The sequence below is a fragment of the Mustela nigripes genome, chromosome X (assembly GCF_022355385.1).
Source record: "Mustela nigripes isolate SB6536 chromosome X, MUSNIG.SB6536, whole genome shotgun sequence".
Taxonomy (NCBI): domain Eukaryota; kingdom Metazoa; phylum Chordata; class Mammalia; order Carnivora; family Mustelidae; genus Mustela; species Mustela nigripes.
Window position 1 is genome coordinate 79,848,997 of NC_081575.1, and position 18,888 is coordinate 79,867,884.

An 18,888-nucleotide genomic window follows, 5' to 3' on the forward strand; every position below is an offset into this window, starting at 1 on the left:
CCTCCAAGTCTTTCAGATAAATAAATAAAATATTTTAAAAGTCACCACTTTGTAATAAAAAACAAACAATTGAAATAATTGATTCAGTAAAAGGTTATCAGTGGATTCTTAAAGCATTAAGCAAATGTTGGAGAGGAACAAGATATTCACACAGTGTCAAAATAACACCCCTCAGGTTCCTTGCTTATTGCAAAAGGAAAACTGTACCTCTACAATGGAGAAATCTGGCAATCACTATCTTAATCACTATCTATCTTAATAGAGCATTTAGTAGTATCATTACTACCGGAATGACTTGACAACATGAAACTCTGGTGTGATGCAATATGAAGTATACAACATCTGCCAAAACAACATACTTGCTAAAATGTGTAACTTGACTCTAATCAAGACTTTAGATTTGACTTTTAGCTGTAGAGGAAAAATATTGGGTAGAAGATCAATCTAAAGACTACTGTAAGGAAAGAATCAGGCAAAATCAATAATTGACTGGCCTGCTTGATTATTATTTTTTTAACTTCAAGTTTTTATTCAAATCCCAGGTAGTTAGGACACAGTGTAATATTAGTTTCAGGAGTAGAACTTAGTGATTCATCACTCACATAAAATGTCCAGTGCTCATCACAAGCGCCCTTCTTAATACTCATTATCCCTTCAACACCCTCTACCTTCCCTCCAGTAACCTTAAGTTTGTTTTCTATGTAGTTAAGAGACTGTTTTCTGGTTTGCCTTTCTTTCTTTTCCCCCATGTTCATCTGTTTTGTTTCTTAAATTCCACATATGAGTCAAATCATATGGTATTTGTCCTCTCTGACTGACTTATTTTGCATAGCATAGTACTCTCTAGCTCCCTCCACAGTGTTGCAAATGGTAAGATTTCACTCTTTTTTATGGTTTAGTAATATTCCACTGTGTATTCATACCATATTTTCCTTATACATTCATCAGTTGATGGATATTTGGGCTCTTCCCATCATTTGGCTATTATTGGTAATGCTACTATAAATATTGGAGGTGCATGTATCCCTTCCAATTAGTATTTTTGTATCCTTTGGATAAATACCTAGTAGTGTAACTGGTGGGTTGTAGGGTAGTTCTATTTTTAACTGTTTGAGGAACCTCCATACTGTTTTCCAGAGTGGCTGCACCAGCTTACATTCCCACCAATGGTGTAAGAGTGTTCCCCTTTCTCCACATCCTCGCCAATACCTGTTGTTTCCTGTGTTGTTGATTTTAACCATTCTGACTGATGTGAGGCTGATTGTTTTGATTTGTATTTTCCTGATCAAGAGTGATGAGCATTTTTCATGTGTCTGTTAGCCACCTGTACATCTTCTTTGGGAAAATGTCTATTCATATCTTCTACCCATTTCCTTTTTTATAATATTTATTTATTTATTTGAGAGAGAGAAAGAGAGCATCAGCAGAAAGGAGGGGCAGAGGGGGAGGGAAACAAGACAGCTCTCTGCAGGGCTCAATCCCAAGATCCTGAGATCACTACCTCAGCTGAAATCAAGAGCAGGATACTTCATGGACTGAGCCGCCCAGGTACCCTATCTTCTGCCCATTTCTTAATTGGATTATTTGTTTTTTGGGTGTTGAGTTTCATAAGTTCTTTATATATTTTGGATACTAACCCTTTATGAGATATGTCATTTGCAAATATCTTCTCCCATTCTGAAGGTTGCTTTTAATTTTTGTTAATTGTTTACAGCACTGTGCAAAAGCTTTTTAGTTGATGAAGTTCCAATAGTTCATTTTTGCTTTTGTTTCCCTTGCCTTCAGAGATGTGTCTAGTAAAAATTTGCTATGATGTAGATCACAGAGACTAAAAGAAATAACCAAAGTTAATGTGTGAATCTTAATAGATCCTATTTTGGGGGGAAATCTTTTTATAAAACACATTTAGGAAACAATTTAGGAAATTTAAATATATACTGGGAGTTAGAAGAAATTGGAAAAGTATATTGATTTGTAGGTATGATAAGGATACTGTGGCTATACAAGAAATTATGCCTTGTTCGCCTTAAAAATAATGCTGCCAGTAATTTTACCAGCAAAACTGGGTTTATGTGGGAATAGCAGAGAGTTCTGATTCAGGAAAAGCAAGCTATGGCAAAACCCTAGGAGAATCCAACGAACAAAGGAGAGGAACATTTATTTTATGGGGAAGAAGGAGGACGTTGGGAGATGTTCTTTTGAACAAGTTAGTTGGAGAAAAGAAAGAGTTCAGTGTGATGACCATTTCTCATTGGCTGAGTTGCAGTGGTAGTGGATTTCTTGTAGGAGATGCAGTGTACATATTTCCCTGTTAAGACAGACCTGTAATGATCATTTCCTGTCCAGAGTCTTCTCTCAGGGGTGTGTAATTGACAATTCTCCCTGTAATTTCCCTACTCGCCCCCCCCCTTTCACATCCCCAATCCACTTTAGTGAGATTTTCCTTTATGTATTGTCATAGCCTCTATTCCTAGGACATGAGTGCTGAAATATTGAGAGATTAAGTGGCATTGATTTGTGTATCTTACTTAAAAATATTCTTCAAAAAGTATATACATTCTCATGCATATATATGACAAAATATTAAGAATTATTAAATATGTGCGTGGATCTCTGCTTGCACCCAGTGTGTGTAGATGTCACTACAAAATTCAGGAAGCACTATTTGGAAGATTCCTCACTGTTTTCCCAGGTACTCATTACATGGCAAAAAGGAGGATCCAAGCTCATTTTGTGGGGTCTCTCCTCTGGCCATGCCTATTGATCACATCAATTTCCAAAGTTTCGCCTTCATATTTATGATTCTCATAGCTGTTACGTTTTCTTGGTTTAGATGGACAAATTAGTGCATTGTTTCTTCTTTTACCTCTTATTCTTAAAAGACAAATTTACAAAGCATACTTCTTGTCCTGTATTGAAGTTAACATCCGGTTTCTCTCTTTCGGTCCGCTGGTGTGTTGTAACATAATATTGTGGGTCGTTATTTTTATTAGCCCTGACTATAGTACAATTACACCCTACATATTTTGTGAATGTTTCAGTTTGTCTCTTCTACACTAGATGAACGGTGGTTATTTTAAACTGTTCTGTCTGCTGCAGCATCCAAGCTAGATAAAAGGTCTGCAGCATTTTTAGTTTTTCAGTATATTAAGGATAAGCTTCTGAAGAATGAACAATAGGAAATAGTATTTAGGGAAGGGGCAGCTGATAGGCTTAGCCAGAATTTCAGGCCAGTAAAGGCTGTTTTGATAGGGTCAAAGAAAGGGTCTCTACATCACATTCAACAAGTGGCCAATCAGGCTGACGCAATGAGGCTGCTCAGTAACTTACTAGGAAACCAGGGGCGGTGGGCGCGCGCTTGGAAGGCTGCAGGCGCCATGGGCAGAGTGAGGAACGGCGCCAGCACCCAGTCGCGGGGGCGAAAGCGTCCCGGGGATCCCGCCACCGCCTGTGCAGCCATCCCGGCCATGGGCGCCCGGCGCCCCCCTTTCCAAGTCCGCGTGGGGAGCCACGCGGCGGGAAGGAAGTCGGCGGCGGCCAGGCGGGATCCCGCAAGGTTGCGGCGGAAGCGCTGGTGGCGGCGGACCCGGGAGGCAGGCTCCAAAGGCCCGCTGCGATCCCCGAAGCCCCCGGCGCCCGCCGTGTCCTCTGGCGAGATGGACCTGGGCGCGCAGCGGGAGCGCTGGGAGACGTTCAGGAAGCGGCGGGGCCTCAGCTGCGAGGGCGCCGCCAAGTTCCTGCTGGACACCTTCGAGTACCCAGGCCTGGTGTATCACACCGGAGGCTGCCACTGCGGCGCGGTCCGCTTCGCCGTCTGGGCCCCCGCAGACCTGCGCGTGGTGGATTGCAGCTGCAGGCTGTGCAGGAAGAAGCAGCACCGACACTTCCTCGTCCCGGCCTCGCGCTTCACTCTCCTGCTGGGCGCCGAGAGCATCGTCACCTATCGATCCCACGCGCACCCGGCGCTGCACAGCTTCTGCAGCAGGTGCGGGGTGCAGAGTTTCCATGCCTCTGTCTCTGACCCCGGCGTGTATGGCGTCGCCCCGCACTGCCTGGACGCCGGCACCGTGCGCAGTGTGGTCATCGAGGAGGTCGACGGTGGCGACTGGGGGGAGGAGGCCGTGAAGGAGCCCAAGGCCATCCAGAGCGCGTCCCCCGAGTGAGCCCCTGCCTCTCCTCCCGAAGAGGAGCAGTGACTGGGGCCGCAACACGCCCGAAACATTCCCCTCCCCCCGCTTCCCCCGAGGGAGCCACCTCAGTGCTTGTGAAGGGATTGCTGTATGAAAGAGGTCGGTTTCTGGACTGATGAACCCGTGATGTCTCTCCAGGCTTCCACCCCTTCCCTTTCAGTGTTTTGCAACGAACTTGGACTTGCTTATGATCAAAAAGCTGAGCACACATTTGTCTGTCAACAGCCATAATCTTCCAATCCAATAAGCAAGTAGTGTCTCTACTTTTTCAAGTCGCCTTGTGTAACCCTGCCTTTTATTCTTTATTCTTCGTGTAGTTCTCGTAGATCATTTTCAGATCATTCATATGTACTGTACCGTTACGGTGCTATTGTGAACGAGATTGTTTTTAATGGTCGCATCTGGTATGCAGGACCACTCCCTATATCCAAACACTTTGGTGAACATTTCTTAGGAAGTTTCCTGTTGATTATCTGCGTGCGTGTGTGTAATTTAGGTCAGCACTCGCGTTTTCGCTACTTAGAGATAGGTCAGCACTCGCGTTTTCGCTACTTAGAGATAGGCGTTGATTTCAGCCATGTTGTTTATTTAATGTGTTTTTATATAATATGTTTAAGGCTCATTAGTGTGACATACCCCATTGTGCTTATGTTTTCACATGATGCTGCCACTTTCCTTGGTTTTGTTTTAGAAACTGCCTGTGCGTAGGGTGATGGGGAGGCAGAAGGATGAGAAAGATGTCTGCGCTGTATATATGTCCTACTTGATGTTTTGAAATTCCTATCTTGAACATGTGTTAAGTATTCATATATAAAGTGTTCCAGAAGTAAATACTTAGTAACTAGAAAACTATGTATTTCTATGTTGTACATTATAGATCAGCATCAATTTATATCTAATTTCTTTATATCTGAGATTTTTATCAAACAATAGGTGGTGAGAGTGTCTTTTCCTATCAAATGATAGGTATAAATACCATCATTTAATAGCTTTGTAGAATTTAAAAATGTGGATCTTTGTAACTTGTTTAACCAACCTCTTCTCATGGATAGGTTGCCTTTTCCCGCCTATCTTTTGACTATAATAATATTTTGAAGGAGTAAAGTAGAAATAAATATTCTGAGTGTTCTCTCACTTGGATAAAAGGGCCCAGAACTCTTTCCATCTCTTTTTCTTGCTGTTTGTCTCTCTTCTGTACATGTATTTCTTTAGATGTGCATACCATATACATTGAATTAACTTGACATAACAACTTATAAATGAGTTAAATAGGTATGTGTTTCCATGTATTGCAAATAACATGGCAGCCATCACACAGAAGCTATCATCCTTCAATTATTAGCTCTCATTTTCCATCATCCTCCCTACCCCAGCCTAGAGGAAGGGAATTTATGACTTGGTTTCCCTAACACGACCCTCTACTCCTCAAGTTCCTCCTTTGTTATTTGGAATAGCTTGGCCCATCCCTTTACCATCTAGAGGTTGGGTTGAGGTAGAAAAGGGAGAGAGAGAGGGAGAGAACTTGAACATGCACATATACCCCTAGGAGGTTCAGTCAGATTTGTGGTCAGAAAAGATCAGTTGCACCTAGAATTAGACCTATATGACATTCCATTGTCCATTGCATGGATGGGATCCAGAGAGAAAGAAAAAGAAAATGCTCACCTTCATGCTTCTACCATGTCAGTATTTCTGTACCAATAAATGTGTGCATAGGTATTTTCTTTTTCGGAGTGACTTTTCCTTAAAAGTCAATATTGATGTTTCTGCTTCTCTGTGCCATGTGCAAATCACTCATGAGTTTATTTTGTTAAAAACTCACATTCAGAGGGTTTCAGAGAGCATTGTTAACCTGCATACCATTTATGGGTCCTAGGCTGTCTTTCCACTTGTGGGAATGCAGGTAGGGGACAGTTGTGTGGTGAAAAGGGATGGGAGACAATGCTAGAACCTGAGGATGGACAAACTGTTGAGAAAGGGGATTATCTCCCAGATACCAAGGACAGAGATTTGGAGAGAAAGAGAAGCAATAAGCAGCTTAGAACCAATGAGGAATATTGGGAAAAGAACAGAGGTGTTTAAGGGAGTCTTGGGAGTTTCCACACAGGTTGTGTGATGTCAGTGTTATTCCCCCCTCCCTCCAAGGAAAGCCTTAATGTTGCTTTATGCATTAGCTTTTTTCTGTTGCACAAAAAAAATCACACACTTTAAAGCTATATAGTAAATGTCCATGCACCATTAAAGCCATCATGGACACTGACAGTGGTCTGTGTCTAAAACTGCTCTAGGCATCTCTGATTTCAAAGAAAGTGCAAGGACTTGGCTTGTGGGTCTGGGCTAAAATGCCAACTCTTACCTACTGCTGTCTGGTTTATAAAACCTGTAAAAACCCACACTCTCCCTCACTGTAAGGACTAAATGAAGTCATATATATAGTCTCCCAGCACAGTGACTGATACGCACCAAGAATTTGCTGTGGTTATTGCTCTTATTAGATCAGGACAGAACTAATGGTCATAATTGTATTCAGCTCTAGGATTAAGACACTTCCATGTGCATTCTCTCAGATGCCATTTTTTTTTTGAGCCACTTGAAGTGAGAGAGCAGTCCAGTGATAGGGTAAAAAAGGAGTAGTGAGCCACAATTCTGCAGGATGCTAAATGCGCTGTCTCCTTTTAATGGAGTCAAACAATATCCACTGTTTCCTCTCTGTCCTCATAGACATGTTCCTGTCCTTGTCCATCCAAACTGTTAAAAGGAGAATTGCCCTAGATGGAACTTCATCTTACCCCACCTTATTTTCTCTCCAGCTTTACCTCCATTTTATTCCTACAGTCTACAGGCTTCAGTCTCAGGGTCCTCATCTCTAGAATGGTTACAATAATGATACTCCTTTCCTAATCTTGTCCTCTCTCCAGGGTGAGATATAAAGTAGCCTAAGGAGACCAACTATACCCCAGGAGAAACCACAAACTCTGTGCCCCGTTAGTCACATATCAGGTTGGAGGCAAAGCATTACAAGACCCCTGGGAATCTAGTCTATTCTAAGGAATGGGGGCAGGGTTGGTGCCATTTCCATCTTTTCCTTTATGTCTTCACACCTTCAAAAGGGCTTCTTTTATTTATAATGTATTCTTATATTATAAATTATAAGTGGCTAAATTTAGTGGTTAAATTTAGGCCATGCTATAAAAGGGGAGTACCAGCAGTGGCATATCACCCTCCGGTGGATATTGCAAGTAATGTCAAATTATTGGATGATTTTACTGTTTAACACTGGAGAAATTCAAAGGGGATGAGTGATGCTTTCTTCCCCAGAGTCTCTGGGAAAGAAGTAGTTGGGGTGCTTTTCTCTACAATAAGTGTTCTGGGAATTAGAGCCAGGAAGAACAGTGTCAAGCAGAAAAAGAAGACCTGTCTCTTTCTGTGGGGCTCTTTTCATGAAGTAGGAAATCTTTCGTAAAACCATTGCCCCCAGATAATATTTCCAGTTTCCTTTTACTCACTGAATAAAAACTTGCACTAGTTAGTATATTAAGAAAAGAACCTCTATCAGTAAATTTCAATTCTTTAGCTATGTCTGTTCATCAGCTTTATTGGTGACATATGAATAGGAAATTGATGTGGATGCATTATTTCTGCTTTTCATCCTTTTTCTATGAACTGAGACTTCCAGCTATCATAGTGCATTCCCTTACATCAGTATGCCAAATCCTGAAGTAGGTCTCAGTCTCATACCTGGTCTAAGTCTTTGTGGAGCTCAGTCTTTTTGGTCTCAGTCTTTGTGGACCTCACAGCATGTTGGAGAAGACAGACAACAAAACAAGAAACTTCAGCAAACTGTAGAGATTCTCACAGTGATCGGGGAATTCAAGATGTCTTCATAATACATATCCAGATGAATGTAAGCCAGAGCCTTTCAGAAGAGGAGAATTTCCATATGAGACATAACAAATAAATAGGAGTTGTTCCGGTGGAAAGAGAACTAGAATTTCCCAGAGAAAGGAAATAATATATATGAGGTCTTGAAAGTCAGAGAGAAAATGATGCACATAAGGAACAAACTTTTATTCTGGCCTTTTTATCAAATTATAAATTGTATTTGCTTGTTGTTTTCTGTAAGCATTTTGAGGGTAAGGATCCTATCCAATTCTTATGAACCCCAAGTGCTTAGTACAGAATCTGATGTATCAATATTCAATAAATATCTATGGATGTATAAACTAAGAGCACCCACTATGTGCCAGGCACTGAAAAGAGCTACTATTGTATTTTTATAAAATTCAGATTTATTTAGGAAGTATATAAATTAAAATATAGTTATTTCTTGCCTATGGTAAAAAAAAATTTCAGAAAAATGTATGCATCATTTGAGGAAAAAGGAGTGGGGAAACAATTAACCAGTGTTTTGCTTTTGTTTTTGTTTTTGCACAGAGAAAGTCCATTCATTTCTGATTTCAAAAACAACAAATTTACAATGTAAGGAAAAACAAAAAAGTATAAAATTGCAAAGAAAAAATTATTATCCTATTGCCACAAAACAGCCAAATATAAACATCTTCATATACTTTCTTAAAAAAAAAAAAACTTTGGGGTGCCTGGGTGGCTCAGTCAGCTAGGCGGCCAACTCTTGATTTTGATCCAGGTCATGATCTCAGGGTCTTGGGATCGAGATCTGCCTCCACATGCAGTGGGAAGTCTTCTGGAGGATTCTTTCTCCCTCTGCCCCTCCCCTTGCTCACTCTCTCTCACACACTCTCTCTCAAATAAATTAAAAAGTGAATTAAAATTTCTTCTTTAAAAATAGCTTTATTAAGGGATAATCAATAGACAAAAACCTGCACATATTTAATATATACAATTTGGACATATGCATGCATCCTTGACCACAATCAAGGTAATAGATATATTCATTATTTCCAAAAGTTTCCTTGTTGCTTACTTTCTTTTTTAAAATTTTTTATTTGAGTATAGTTGACACACAATGTCACATCAGTTTCAGATGTACATAATAGTGATTCAATAAGTTTACGTATTATGCTATGCTCACCAAAGCTATTACAGTATCACTGACTACATTCCTTATGCTGTTTCTTTTATTTCTGTGATTTATTCTTTCCATAACTGGAAGCCTGTATCTGCCACTCCACTTCACCCATTTCGCCCATCCCCATCCCCTCTCCTCTGGCAACCATCAGTTTGTTCTCTGTATTTATAAGTATTCATATTTTTGATTCTGCTTTTTGTTTGTTTATTCACTTTTTTTTTAGATTCCACATATGAATGAAATCATACAGTATTTGTCTTTCTCAGTCTAACTTATTTCACTTAGCACAATACCTTCTAGGTCCATTCATGTTGTTACAAATGGCACAACCTCATCCTTTGTATGGCTGTGTAATAGTCCACTGTATATGTATACTACATCTCCCTTATCCATTTGTCTCTTGATGGACACTTAGGTTGCTTCCATATCTAGTGTATTGTAAATAGTGCTGCAATAAACATAGTGGTGCATATATCGCTTTGAATTGGTGTTTCTCTTTTATTGTGTTTTCTAATAACCACCAGTGGAATTATTGGATTATATGGTATTTCTTTTTTTTTTTATTTTTTGAGGACCCTCAATACTGTTTTCCACAGTGGCTTTACCAAATTATATTTCCACCAACAGTGTATGAAAGTTCTTTTTTCTCCACATTCTCACAAACACTTCTTACTTCTTGCTTTTTTGATTTTAGCCATTCTGACAGGTGTAAGTTAATATCTCATTGTGGTTTTTATTTGCATTTACCTGATGAACTAACCAGTGTTTTTGAGAATTCTTGAACATTTACTGTACATGCTGTTATGTCCATGCATTAACCTGTTTAAACATGAATAAATAAAATCCATTAAATCTATCATATTTATGTTTGAATATCTATGTGTGTACATGTGTATACATGTATATTCCTGAATTTGCATAAAATATGCATTGAAGTTTATAAACAAACAAATCCAAAGTAAACAATATATATTTTCATACAAGTGCACTCATAGAAATGACCTAACTACCTCCACTCATCACATCTACCTCCCTCCTCCATTTGTCTTCCACTCTTATACCTTATTGCTTAAGCAATAAGCAAGAGTATTGCTTAAGCAATACTCTTATTGCTTTAAGGTCTTATGACCCATTTTATCTAACTAGCTCTTCAGATATCACCTGCACTGCTCTGGAACCACTAGTCAGCACTATGAGGCCAGGTCATTTGATGTGTGTGGGGGGAGTGGGAAGCTGAAGTATTAACCTGATATATACTAATAAATACTTAATGTTTTCCTAAATTTAATTCTGGCATAATATTTGGTTTTTAACTTACTTAATGAGTAAGACAAATCTGATACAGGTAAAGGCCTCTATCAGAATCTCACGAATTCATCAGTGGCTTCAGGATCTTCTGCTGAGTTGGACAATAGCTATCAAATACTAAAAGACTAGTTCTTCAATTATGCATACAACCATAAAACCTTGACCACAATCAAGGTAATGCTGTATTAACACTCCAAATTCTCTTTCTTTAGCTTCATTTTTGGTGTATAGAAATGCAACTGATATCTGCACATTGATTTTATATCCTGTGAATTTAATGAATTTGTGTATCAGTTTTAACAATTTTTTGGTGTAGTCCTTCAGGTTTTCTACATAGAGTATCAGATCATTTGCAAATAGTGAAAGTTTGACTTCTTCCTTCCTGACCCAGATGCCTTTTGTTTCTTTTTATTATCTGATTGCTGAGGCTAGGACAGTGGTAAGAGTGGACATTCCTGTCTTGCTCTTGACTGTAAAGGAAAAGCTGTTTTTGTCCATTAAAGATGATATTAGATGTGTGTTCTTTGTATATGGCCTTTTATGATGTTGATGTATGTTTCTTCTAACTCTACCTTATTGAGGCTTTTTATCAGAATATATGCTTTACTTTGTCAAATGCATTTTCTGCATCTTTTGAGAGGATCATATGGTTCTTCTCTTTTCCTTTATTAATGTGGGGATTCACATTGATTGATTTACAAATATTGAACCACCCCTGCAACCCAGGAATAAATCCCACTTGATTGTGGTGGATGATTCTTTTAATGTACTGTTGTATTTGATTTGTTGGTATTTTGTTGAGAAGTTTTGCATCTGTGTTCATCAGGGATATTGGCTTTTAGTTCTCTTTTTCATTGAGGTTTTTGGTTTTGGAATCAGGGTTAGTGAATTTGCCCCTGGAGAGGGGAGTTGTGCTTGCTGCTATCAGGGAAGCCCTTCCAGAAGAGTGAATAATTTCTCCTCATGCATTCCATGTGTTTTTCAGATTGCTGTTTTCTCACTGTTTGTGTCTGGGTTGCTTGCCTGCCTGAACCAGTGCACTGCACTTTGGGTTCTATCCCATCCAGGTCAGCTGAGGTTTAAAACTCCTAACTTAAGGGACCTTGTATGGCAGGGGCCTGCACTCATCTTCTGTGGAAGGGTCTCTCCATGTTGGAATTGAGGCAGGTTTAACCCAGAAGGGTTGTCCCACTAGCGTGCAGGATCATGGGGTTTGGAGCAAGCCTAGGGTCCTCCTACTACTGTGCCATCTTAGCTCCTCTGTATTACATTGATTGACTTGTGAATGTGGGACCACATTTGCATCATAGGAATAAATTCAACTTGATCATAATGATTTTTTAAAAGTATTTTTGGATTTGTGTTGCTAATAATTTTTTCAGGACTTTGCATCTATGTTCATCAAAGATATTGGCCTGTAGTTCTCTCTCTCCCATCCCCCCTCCCTCTTTTGTAGTGTCTGTATCTGGTTTTGGCATCAGGGTGATGCTATCCTCATAGAATGAATTTGGATGTTTTCTTTCCTCTTCTATTTTTGGAGTAGTTTGAGAAAAATAGGTATTAACTCTTCTTTAAATATTTAATAGGCCTCATATGTGAAGCTGTGTGGACCTGGAATTTTGTTTGTTGTTTGTTTTTTGGTGACAGATTCAATTGCATTACTATCATTATTGGTCTGTTAAAATTTTCCATTTCTTCATGATCCAGTTTTGGGAGGTTATATGTTTCTAGGAATTTATCCATTTCTTCTAGGTTGGCCATTTTGTTGTCATATAATTTTTCATCACATTCTCTTACAAGCCTTTGTATTTCTGTGGTATTGGTTTTTATTTCTCCTCTTTCATTTATGATTTTATTTATTTAAATCCTCTCTCAATATATTTTTTGATGAGTCTTCCTAAATGTTTGTCAATTTTGTTGATATTTTCAAGGAACCAGCTCCCGTTTTCACTGATCTGTTCTCGGTTTTTTTGTTTGTTTGTTTGTTAGTTTCTATGTCATTTATTTCTACTCTAGTCTCTTTTTTCCTTCCTTCTGCTGGCTTTGGGTTTCATTTGTTCTTCTCTTTCTCACTCCTTTAGATATAAAGTTAGGTTGCTTATTCAACATTTTTCTTGCTTCTGGAAGTAGGTCTTTATTGCTATAAACTTCCCTCTTAGAAGCACTTTTGCTGCATCCTAAAAGCTTTGGATTGTTGTGTTTTCATTTTCATTTGTCTTTATGTATTTTTGGATTTCCTCTTATTTCTTGGTTGACCCATTCATTATTTAGTAGCATTTGTTAATTTCCATGTACTTATGGTCTTCCCAGATTTTTTCTTGTGTTTTGTTTCTACTTTCATAGCATTGTTATCAGAAAAGATGCACATCTTTCAGAACTCAGTCATTTATTCTACACTTTTAAGATTGTTGACAACTCTGGATACCACTCTGCTGTTTTTGTCTCATGTTTTCAGTAAAATTGAATGACTTTTAAGACTGCGGCAAAATGCTCAGAACACACAAAGAGGTTAAGTATGGCTTTTTTCTTCTTGACATGTACTTACATTTTCTGCTTTGAGAGGAAAAAGCAATTTGTTTGAATGTTTTCTGAGAGGGAAGAATCACTGCCACTTATAATGTCCTGCTGTCACTCCAAAACTGTCCTGAGGAGAGTCCTTTATTGAAAAAAATTGTTCCTGGTAAAAAGAATGCAAGTTGGAAGCTTGTAGTTGGCTTCTGAGAAAACAATGACAGAAGGAAAGGAAAATGGAGAATCTTCTATTTTAAAAAATCAAGAAGTCTGATAAGAGATGGAGTATTTAGAAAGAGGGTTAAAAAACTGGGTAATTGCTAATAAGGAAAGAAATCTGGGGGGGGGGGAGTCAGAGATATTTAGAAGAAAATTTACGAAAAATTTCCAAAGGATATGTAATATCAATGCTCTTTCCCATCATCCCACAAACACCTTGATATGGCTGTGATATGCTATATGTTTATTGTCAAATAAAACGTATATATTACTATGTAAGTTTTAATATCTAAGTAGCACTAAAATTTTTGTGGGTGTCATCAGTTTTCTGTGTTCCACACTTTTGGAAGCTCTTATTTTCAGGAAAGAGAAAGGGCTTTGAACTTAGGGCCATATTAGAAAGTTACACATGAAGATGGTGAAACAGGTGAACAGACAATTAACAGTCATTAACAGTCTTCTGTATAATTAGCCATTTTGCATTTCACAACCTAAGATAATCCCTCAGTCCTAGATTATGGTATCCTTTACAAACAGTTGCTGAATAGCACATGCCACTCCAGGAAGACCATCTACCCTGTGCCTGTGTTAGCCACACATCAGTGTGGTGGGAAATATACCAGGACACCTGGGATCCTTAGACTATATATACATGGGGAATATAAGGCTGGGGACAAGATCATTGATATTTCTATCTTATCTTTTTTGTCCACACACCTAAGTCCTGGAACGATTGTACATTTAGGAGCTTTGTGCTGTGAGGGCATAGAATAATTGGCTGTAAATGATTCACATTTACACTCACTGGACCATCACAGAGTATCAGTGGTGGAGTAGCGCCCTCCAGTGGACACTGGAAGAAATTGTACAATCCTGGGTTGTTTGGGAAGCCAGCATTTTGGCTAGCTTCTTTTTAGCATGTATGGAAGGATTCTCTGAAGTCAGCATATAGCTGCTATCTGTCTCCAAAGGGTTCAAGAAATGAACATTCTGACATCAAAAGATACTTCATTTTGCATTATTTCCTCTGAAATAAGAGTTTCAGGCATCAAGTCTCGGCACAGTGTTATCCAGCAGAAAAAAAAGATAGCCCTCTCCCATACTTCTCTTATGAGGAGCAAGAATCATTCCCAGAAATCTCCTACCCCCAATTCTATTTCCAATTATATTTTCCTGAGCCTTAAAAAGATCTTTGTCCATTTGGGATATTAGTGATGAGCTTCCATCATCTTCCACCCACTAAAACTCCAACTTCTTCCTTTTTAAAAATTTTATTTATTTATTTGACAGACAGAGATCACAAGTAGGCAGAGAGGCAGGCAGGGGGGGGGGGGGAGCAGGCTCCCTGCTGAGCAGAGAGCCCGATGAAGGGCTCAATCCCAGGACCCTGAGACCATGACCTGAGACAAAGGCAGAGGCTTTAACCCACTGAACCACCCAGACACCCCAAAACTCCAACTTCTTTATTTGTGCTCTTTCAGACAACTCTAATCTGTGTTGGATAATGAGGAGACAATGGGGACAGTTTTTGTATTGGGTCTTGGGGTCCAAATAAGATAGACTTTTCCCAAATCTGCCTGTCAGGCACTGTGTTGGATTCTGAGATGCAAAAACTAGTGAGACAGACTTCATGATTTCTGCTAAAAGAGACATAAAACATAAAAGAAACTATAGCAAACAGGTATAAGAGCTCTCTGAGATCAAGACATTCAGGATACTCTGACATCACACAGAATGGAAATCCCTCCGGGGTTGCAGTGGACTCTAAAGGAAGAAAGTTCTAAGCTGAGACCCAAAAAGACAGTAAGAGACAGACAGACAGACAGACAGACAAGTGTGGGGGAACACGTTTTCTACATAGTGGGAACAACATATCTGAGGCCCTGAAAGTCAGAAAGAGCTTGGTTCACAAAAGGAACAGAATTCTATCCTAGCTCTGATACTAGTGCACTGAGTTTCTTTGCTTACATATATATTATATCATGAAAGCCCTGTCATATTTTAATTTTTTGAATCTTGAGTACCCTAATCAGGAATGGAACTAGGGGTCTAGGAACCTGGTGTGGGGTGGAGGCTTTAATATATACCTTTTGTTATGTGCTGATATTTTCATTCTGTGAAAGTAATATATAACCAGAAATAAATAATCAACCTACTGAACCAGCCAGGTGCCCCTGCATCATCATTTTTAATCTCTTCATGATATCAGATTTCATGGGTATAGCAAATTCATTTAATTACTGCCCACACTGATAAACATGTAGGTTTTTTTTTTTCTGGTTGCCTATGGTAACAGTGCTAATTTCAAAGAGCAAGGTATAGAACAGTGTGCTCAGTGTGCTACCACTTAAAAATGGATGGGGGAGACATTTATCAATATACTTAACTCACTTGGAGAGTTACTGAATTCTTTACTAAGTGAATGTTATAAACTATTTTTTAATCCATAAAAATTCAAAAATAAGTCATTTATTCCCACATGAGTGTACTATAATAAAAATGGCCTGCAAAGCCTGTTACCGAGAAGCCAACCTCCTTCAATCCTTTCAGACTCTTCAACCTCCAGTCCCTGCCTGCTACCTAAAGAGGAAGGAAACAGGTTCTCAAACCTGATCCTTCGCTGTAACATAACAATGAGTACCATTTAACTTCATGAATCAATTGTCATCACCAATTAGCACCCTAGGAGCATTCATCCTGTACTGTGCAGCAACTGTCTAGTAACAAGGGCCCTTGTGTTTTGAGGATCCCAAGAAGTAGTGATGTATTTTGTGCAGGATAGAAATAATTAGGCGATAATGTTCATCACACAGAAAAGCCCACCTTGCTTTTATGCCCTGCTTATGATCTCTTATATGATTTTGATGGTTTCTTGTATCACACTTCCATTTGAATTTATTTTTGTGTATGGTGTAAGAAAGTGGTCCAGTTTCATTCTTTTACATGCTGCTGTCTAATTTTCCCAGCACCATCTGTTGAAGAGACTGTCCTTTTCTCATTGGATATTTTTTCATGGTTTGCAAAAGATTAGTTGACCATACAATTGTGGGTTTATTTCTAGGTTTTCTATTTGGTTCTATTGATCTATGTGTCTACTTTTGTGCCAGCATCATACTGTTTTGATAATTATGGCTTTGTAGTATAATTTGAAGTCAGAATTGTGATGCCTCCACCTCTGCTATTCTTTTTCAAGATTGCTTTGGCTATTCTGGGTCTTTGGTGGTTCCGAACAAATTTTAGGATTGTTTGTTCTAGCTCTGTGAAAAAAATTGCTATTGATATTTTGATAAGGGTAGAATTAAATGTGTAGATAGCTTTGAATACTATAGACCTTTTAACAATATTTGTTCTTACAATCCATGAGCATGGAATGTCTTTCCATTTCTTTGTGTCCTCTTCAATTTCGTTTATCACTGTTTTATAGTTTTCAGGTCTTTTACTTCCTTAGGTAAGTTTATTACTAAGCATTTTATATTTTTGATGCAGTTGTAAATGGGATTGTTTTCTTAATTTCTATTTCTGCTGCTTCATTATTGATGTATAGAAATGCAACAGATTTCTGTATATTGATTTTGTATCCTATAACTTTAGTGAATTTGTTGATCAGTTCTAGCAGTTTTTTGGTGGAGTTTTTCGGGTTTTCTATATAGAGTATCATGTCATCTGCAAGTAGTGAAAGTTTTAGTTTTTCTCTACTGATTTGGATGCATTTCATTTCTTTTTCTTGTCTGATTGCTGTGGCTAGTACTTCCAGTACTGTGTTGGATAAAAGTGCTGAGACCTGGACATCCTTGCCTTGTTCCTGACCTTAGGGGAAAAGCTCTCTGTTTTTCTTCATTGAGGACTGTTAGCTGTGGGCTTTTCATATATGGCTTTTATTATGTCAAGTTATGTTCCCTCTAAACCTACTTTGTTGAGGCTTTTTATCATGAGTGGATGTTATGCTTTTTCTGTGTATTGAAATGATCATATGGTGCTTATCTTGATTGATTTGCAAATATTGAACCACCGTCACAACCCAGGAATAAATGGCACTTGATCATGGTGAATGATTTTCTTATATATATATATTGTTGAACTTGGTTTGCTAGTTTTTTTTATCGGCTTCTATTTCTCTTTTTTAGTGAAGTGTTAATCTGCTTTCGGTATCCGGGTAATGTTGGCCTCATAGAATGAATTTGGAAGTTTTCCTTCCTTTTCCATTTTTTTGTATAGTTTCAGAATAGGTATTAACTCTTCTTTAAATTTTTGGTAGAATTCCCTGGGAAGCTATGTGGTCCTGGACTTTCATTTCTTGGGAATTTTTTTGATTACTGATACAATTTCTTTGCTGGTTATCAGTCTGCTCAAGTGTTCTATTTCTTCCTGTTTCAGTTTTGGTAGTTCATATGTTTTCTAGGAATGTATCCATTTCTTCTACATGGTCCAATTTTGAGGCATATAGTTTTTCATAATATTCTCCAATTATTGTATTTCTGTGGTGTTGGTTGTTATTTCTCTTCTCCCACTTGTGATTTTATTTATTTGACTTTTACTCTTTTTTTTATTCTTGAAAAGTCTGGCTAGAACTTTATAAATTTTATTAAATTTTTCAAAGAACCAGCTCCTGGTTTTATCAATCTGTTCTAATGTGTTTATTTGTTTGTTTGGTTTTTAGTTTCTACTTCATTTATTTCTTCACTAATCTTTCTTATTTACTTCCTTCTGCTGGTTTTAGGTTTTGTTTGTTCTTCTTCTAGCTTCTTTAGGTTTAAGTTACTTAAGTTAACTAAAGTATTTAAGTTTAGGTTATTCATGATTTTACTTACTTCTTGAAGTAGGCCTGTATTTCTCTAACTTTCCCTCTTAGAACCACTTTGTCTGCATCTCAAAGATTTCGGACCATTATGTTTTCATTTTCATTTTTTTCCATGTACATTTTTTAAAAGATTTTATGTATTACTTGACAGAGAGAGAGACAGAGAAAGAAGGAACACAAGCAGAGGGAGTGGGAGAGGGAATAGCAGGCTTCACACTGGGCAGGGAGACTGATGCGGGGCTCAATCCCAGGACCCTGGGACAATGACCTGAGCAAAAGGCTAATGCTTAATGACTGAGCCACACAGGAACCCCTCCATGTACATTTAAAAAAATTTTTTGTATTATTTCTTGGTTGACCCATTTATTATTTAATAGCATGTTATATAACCTTCATCTATTTGTGGTCTTTCCAGATTTTTCCTGGTGGTAGACTTTTAATTTCATAGCCTTGTGGTTATAAAAGATGCATATGACTTTGATCTTGAATTTGTTGAGGTTGTTTTGTGGCCTAATATGTGATATATTCTGGAGAATGTTCCATGTGCATTTGAAAAGAATGTGTATTCTGGCGTTTTAGGATGGAATGTTCTGAATATATTTGTTAAATCCATTTAGTCCAGTGTGTCATTCAAAGCCATTGTTTCATTGTTGATTTTCTGTTTAGAAGATCTTTCGATTGATGTAAGTGGGGTGTTGAAGTCCCCTACTATAACTGTATTGTTGATTAGTTCCTTTATTTTTATTAACTGCTTTATATATTTGGGTGCTCCCATGTTGGGTACATAAATATTGAAATCATTGTATTTTCTTCTT

General features: G+C 38.3%; 1 protein-coding gene across 1 annotated transcript; it reads left to right on the forward strand.

Moving 5' to 3' along the window:
- The first annotated feature begins 3,304 nt into the window (after positions 1-3,304).
- Positions 3,305-5,281, forward strand: LOC132006821 (centromere protein V-like protein 3). Its single transcript, XM_059384857.1, has one exon. The coding sequence runs from the start codon at positions 3,309-3,311 to the stop codon at positions 4,161-4,163; it is 855 nt and encodes a 284-aa protein (XP_059240840.1). The 5' UTR covers positions 3,305-3,308; the 3' UTR covers positions 4,164-5,281.
- The last annotated feature ends 13,607 nt before the right edge of the window (positions 5,282-18,888 follow it).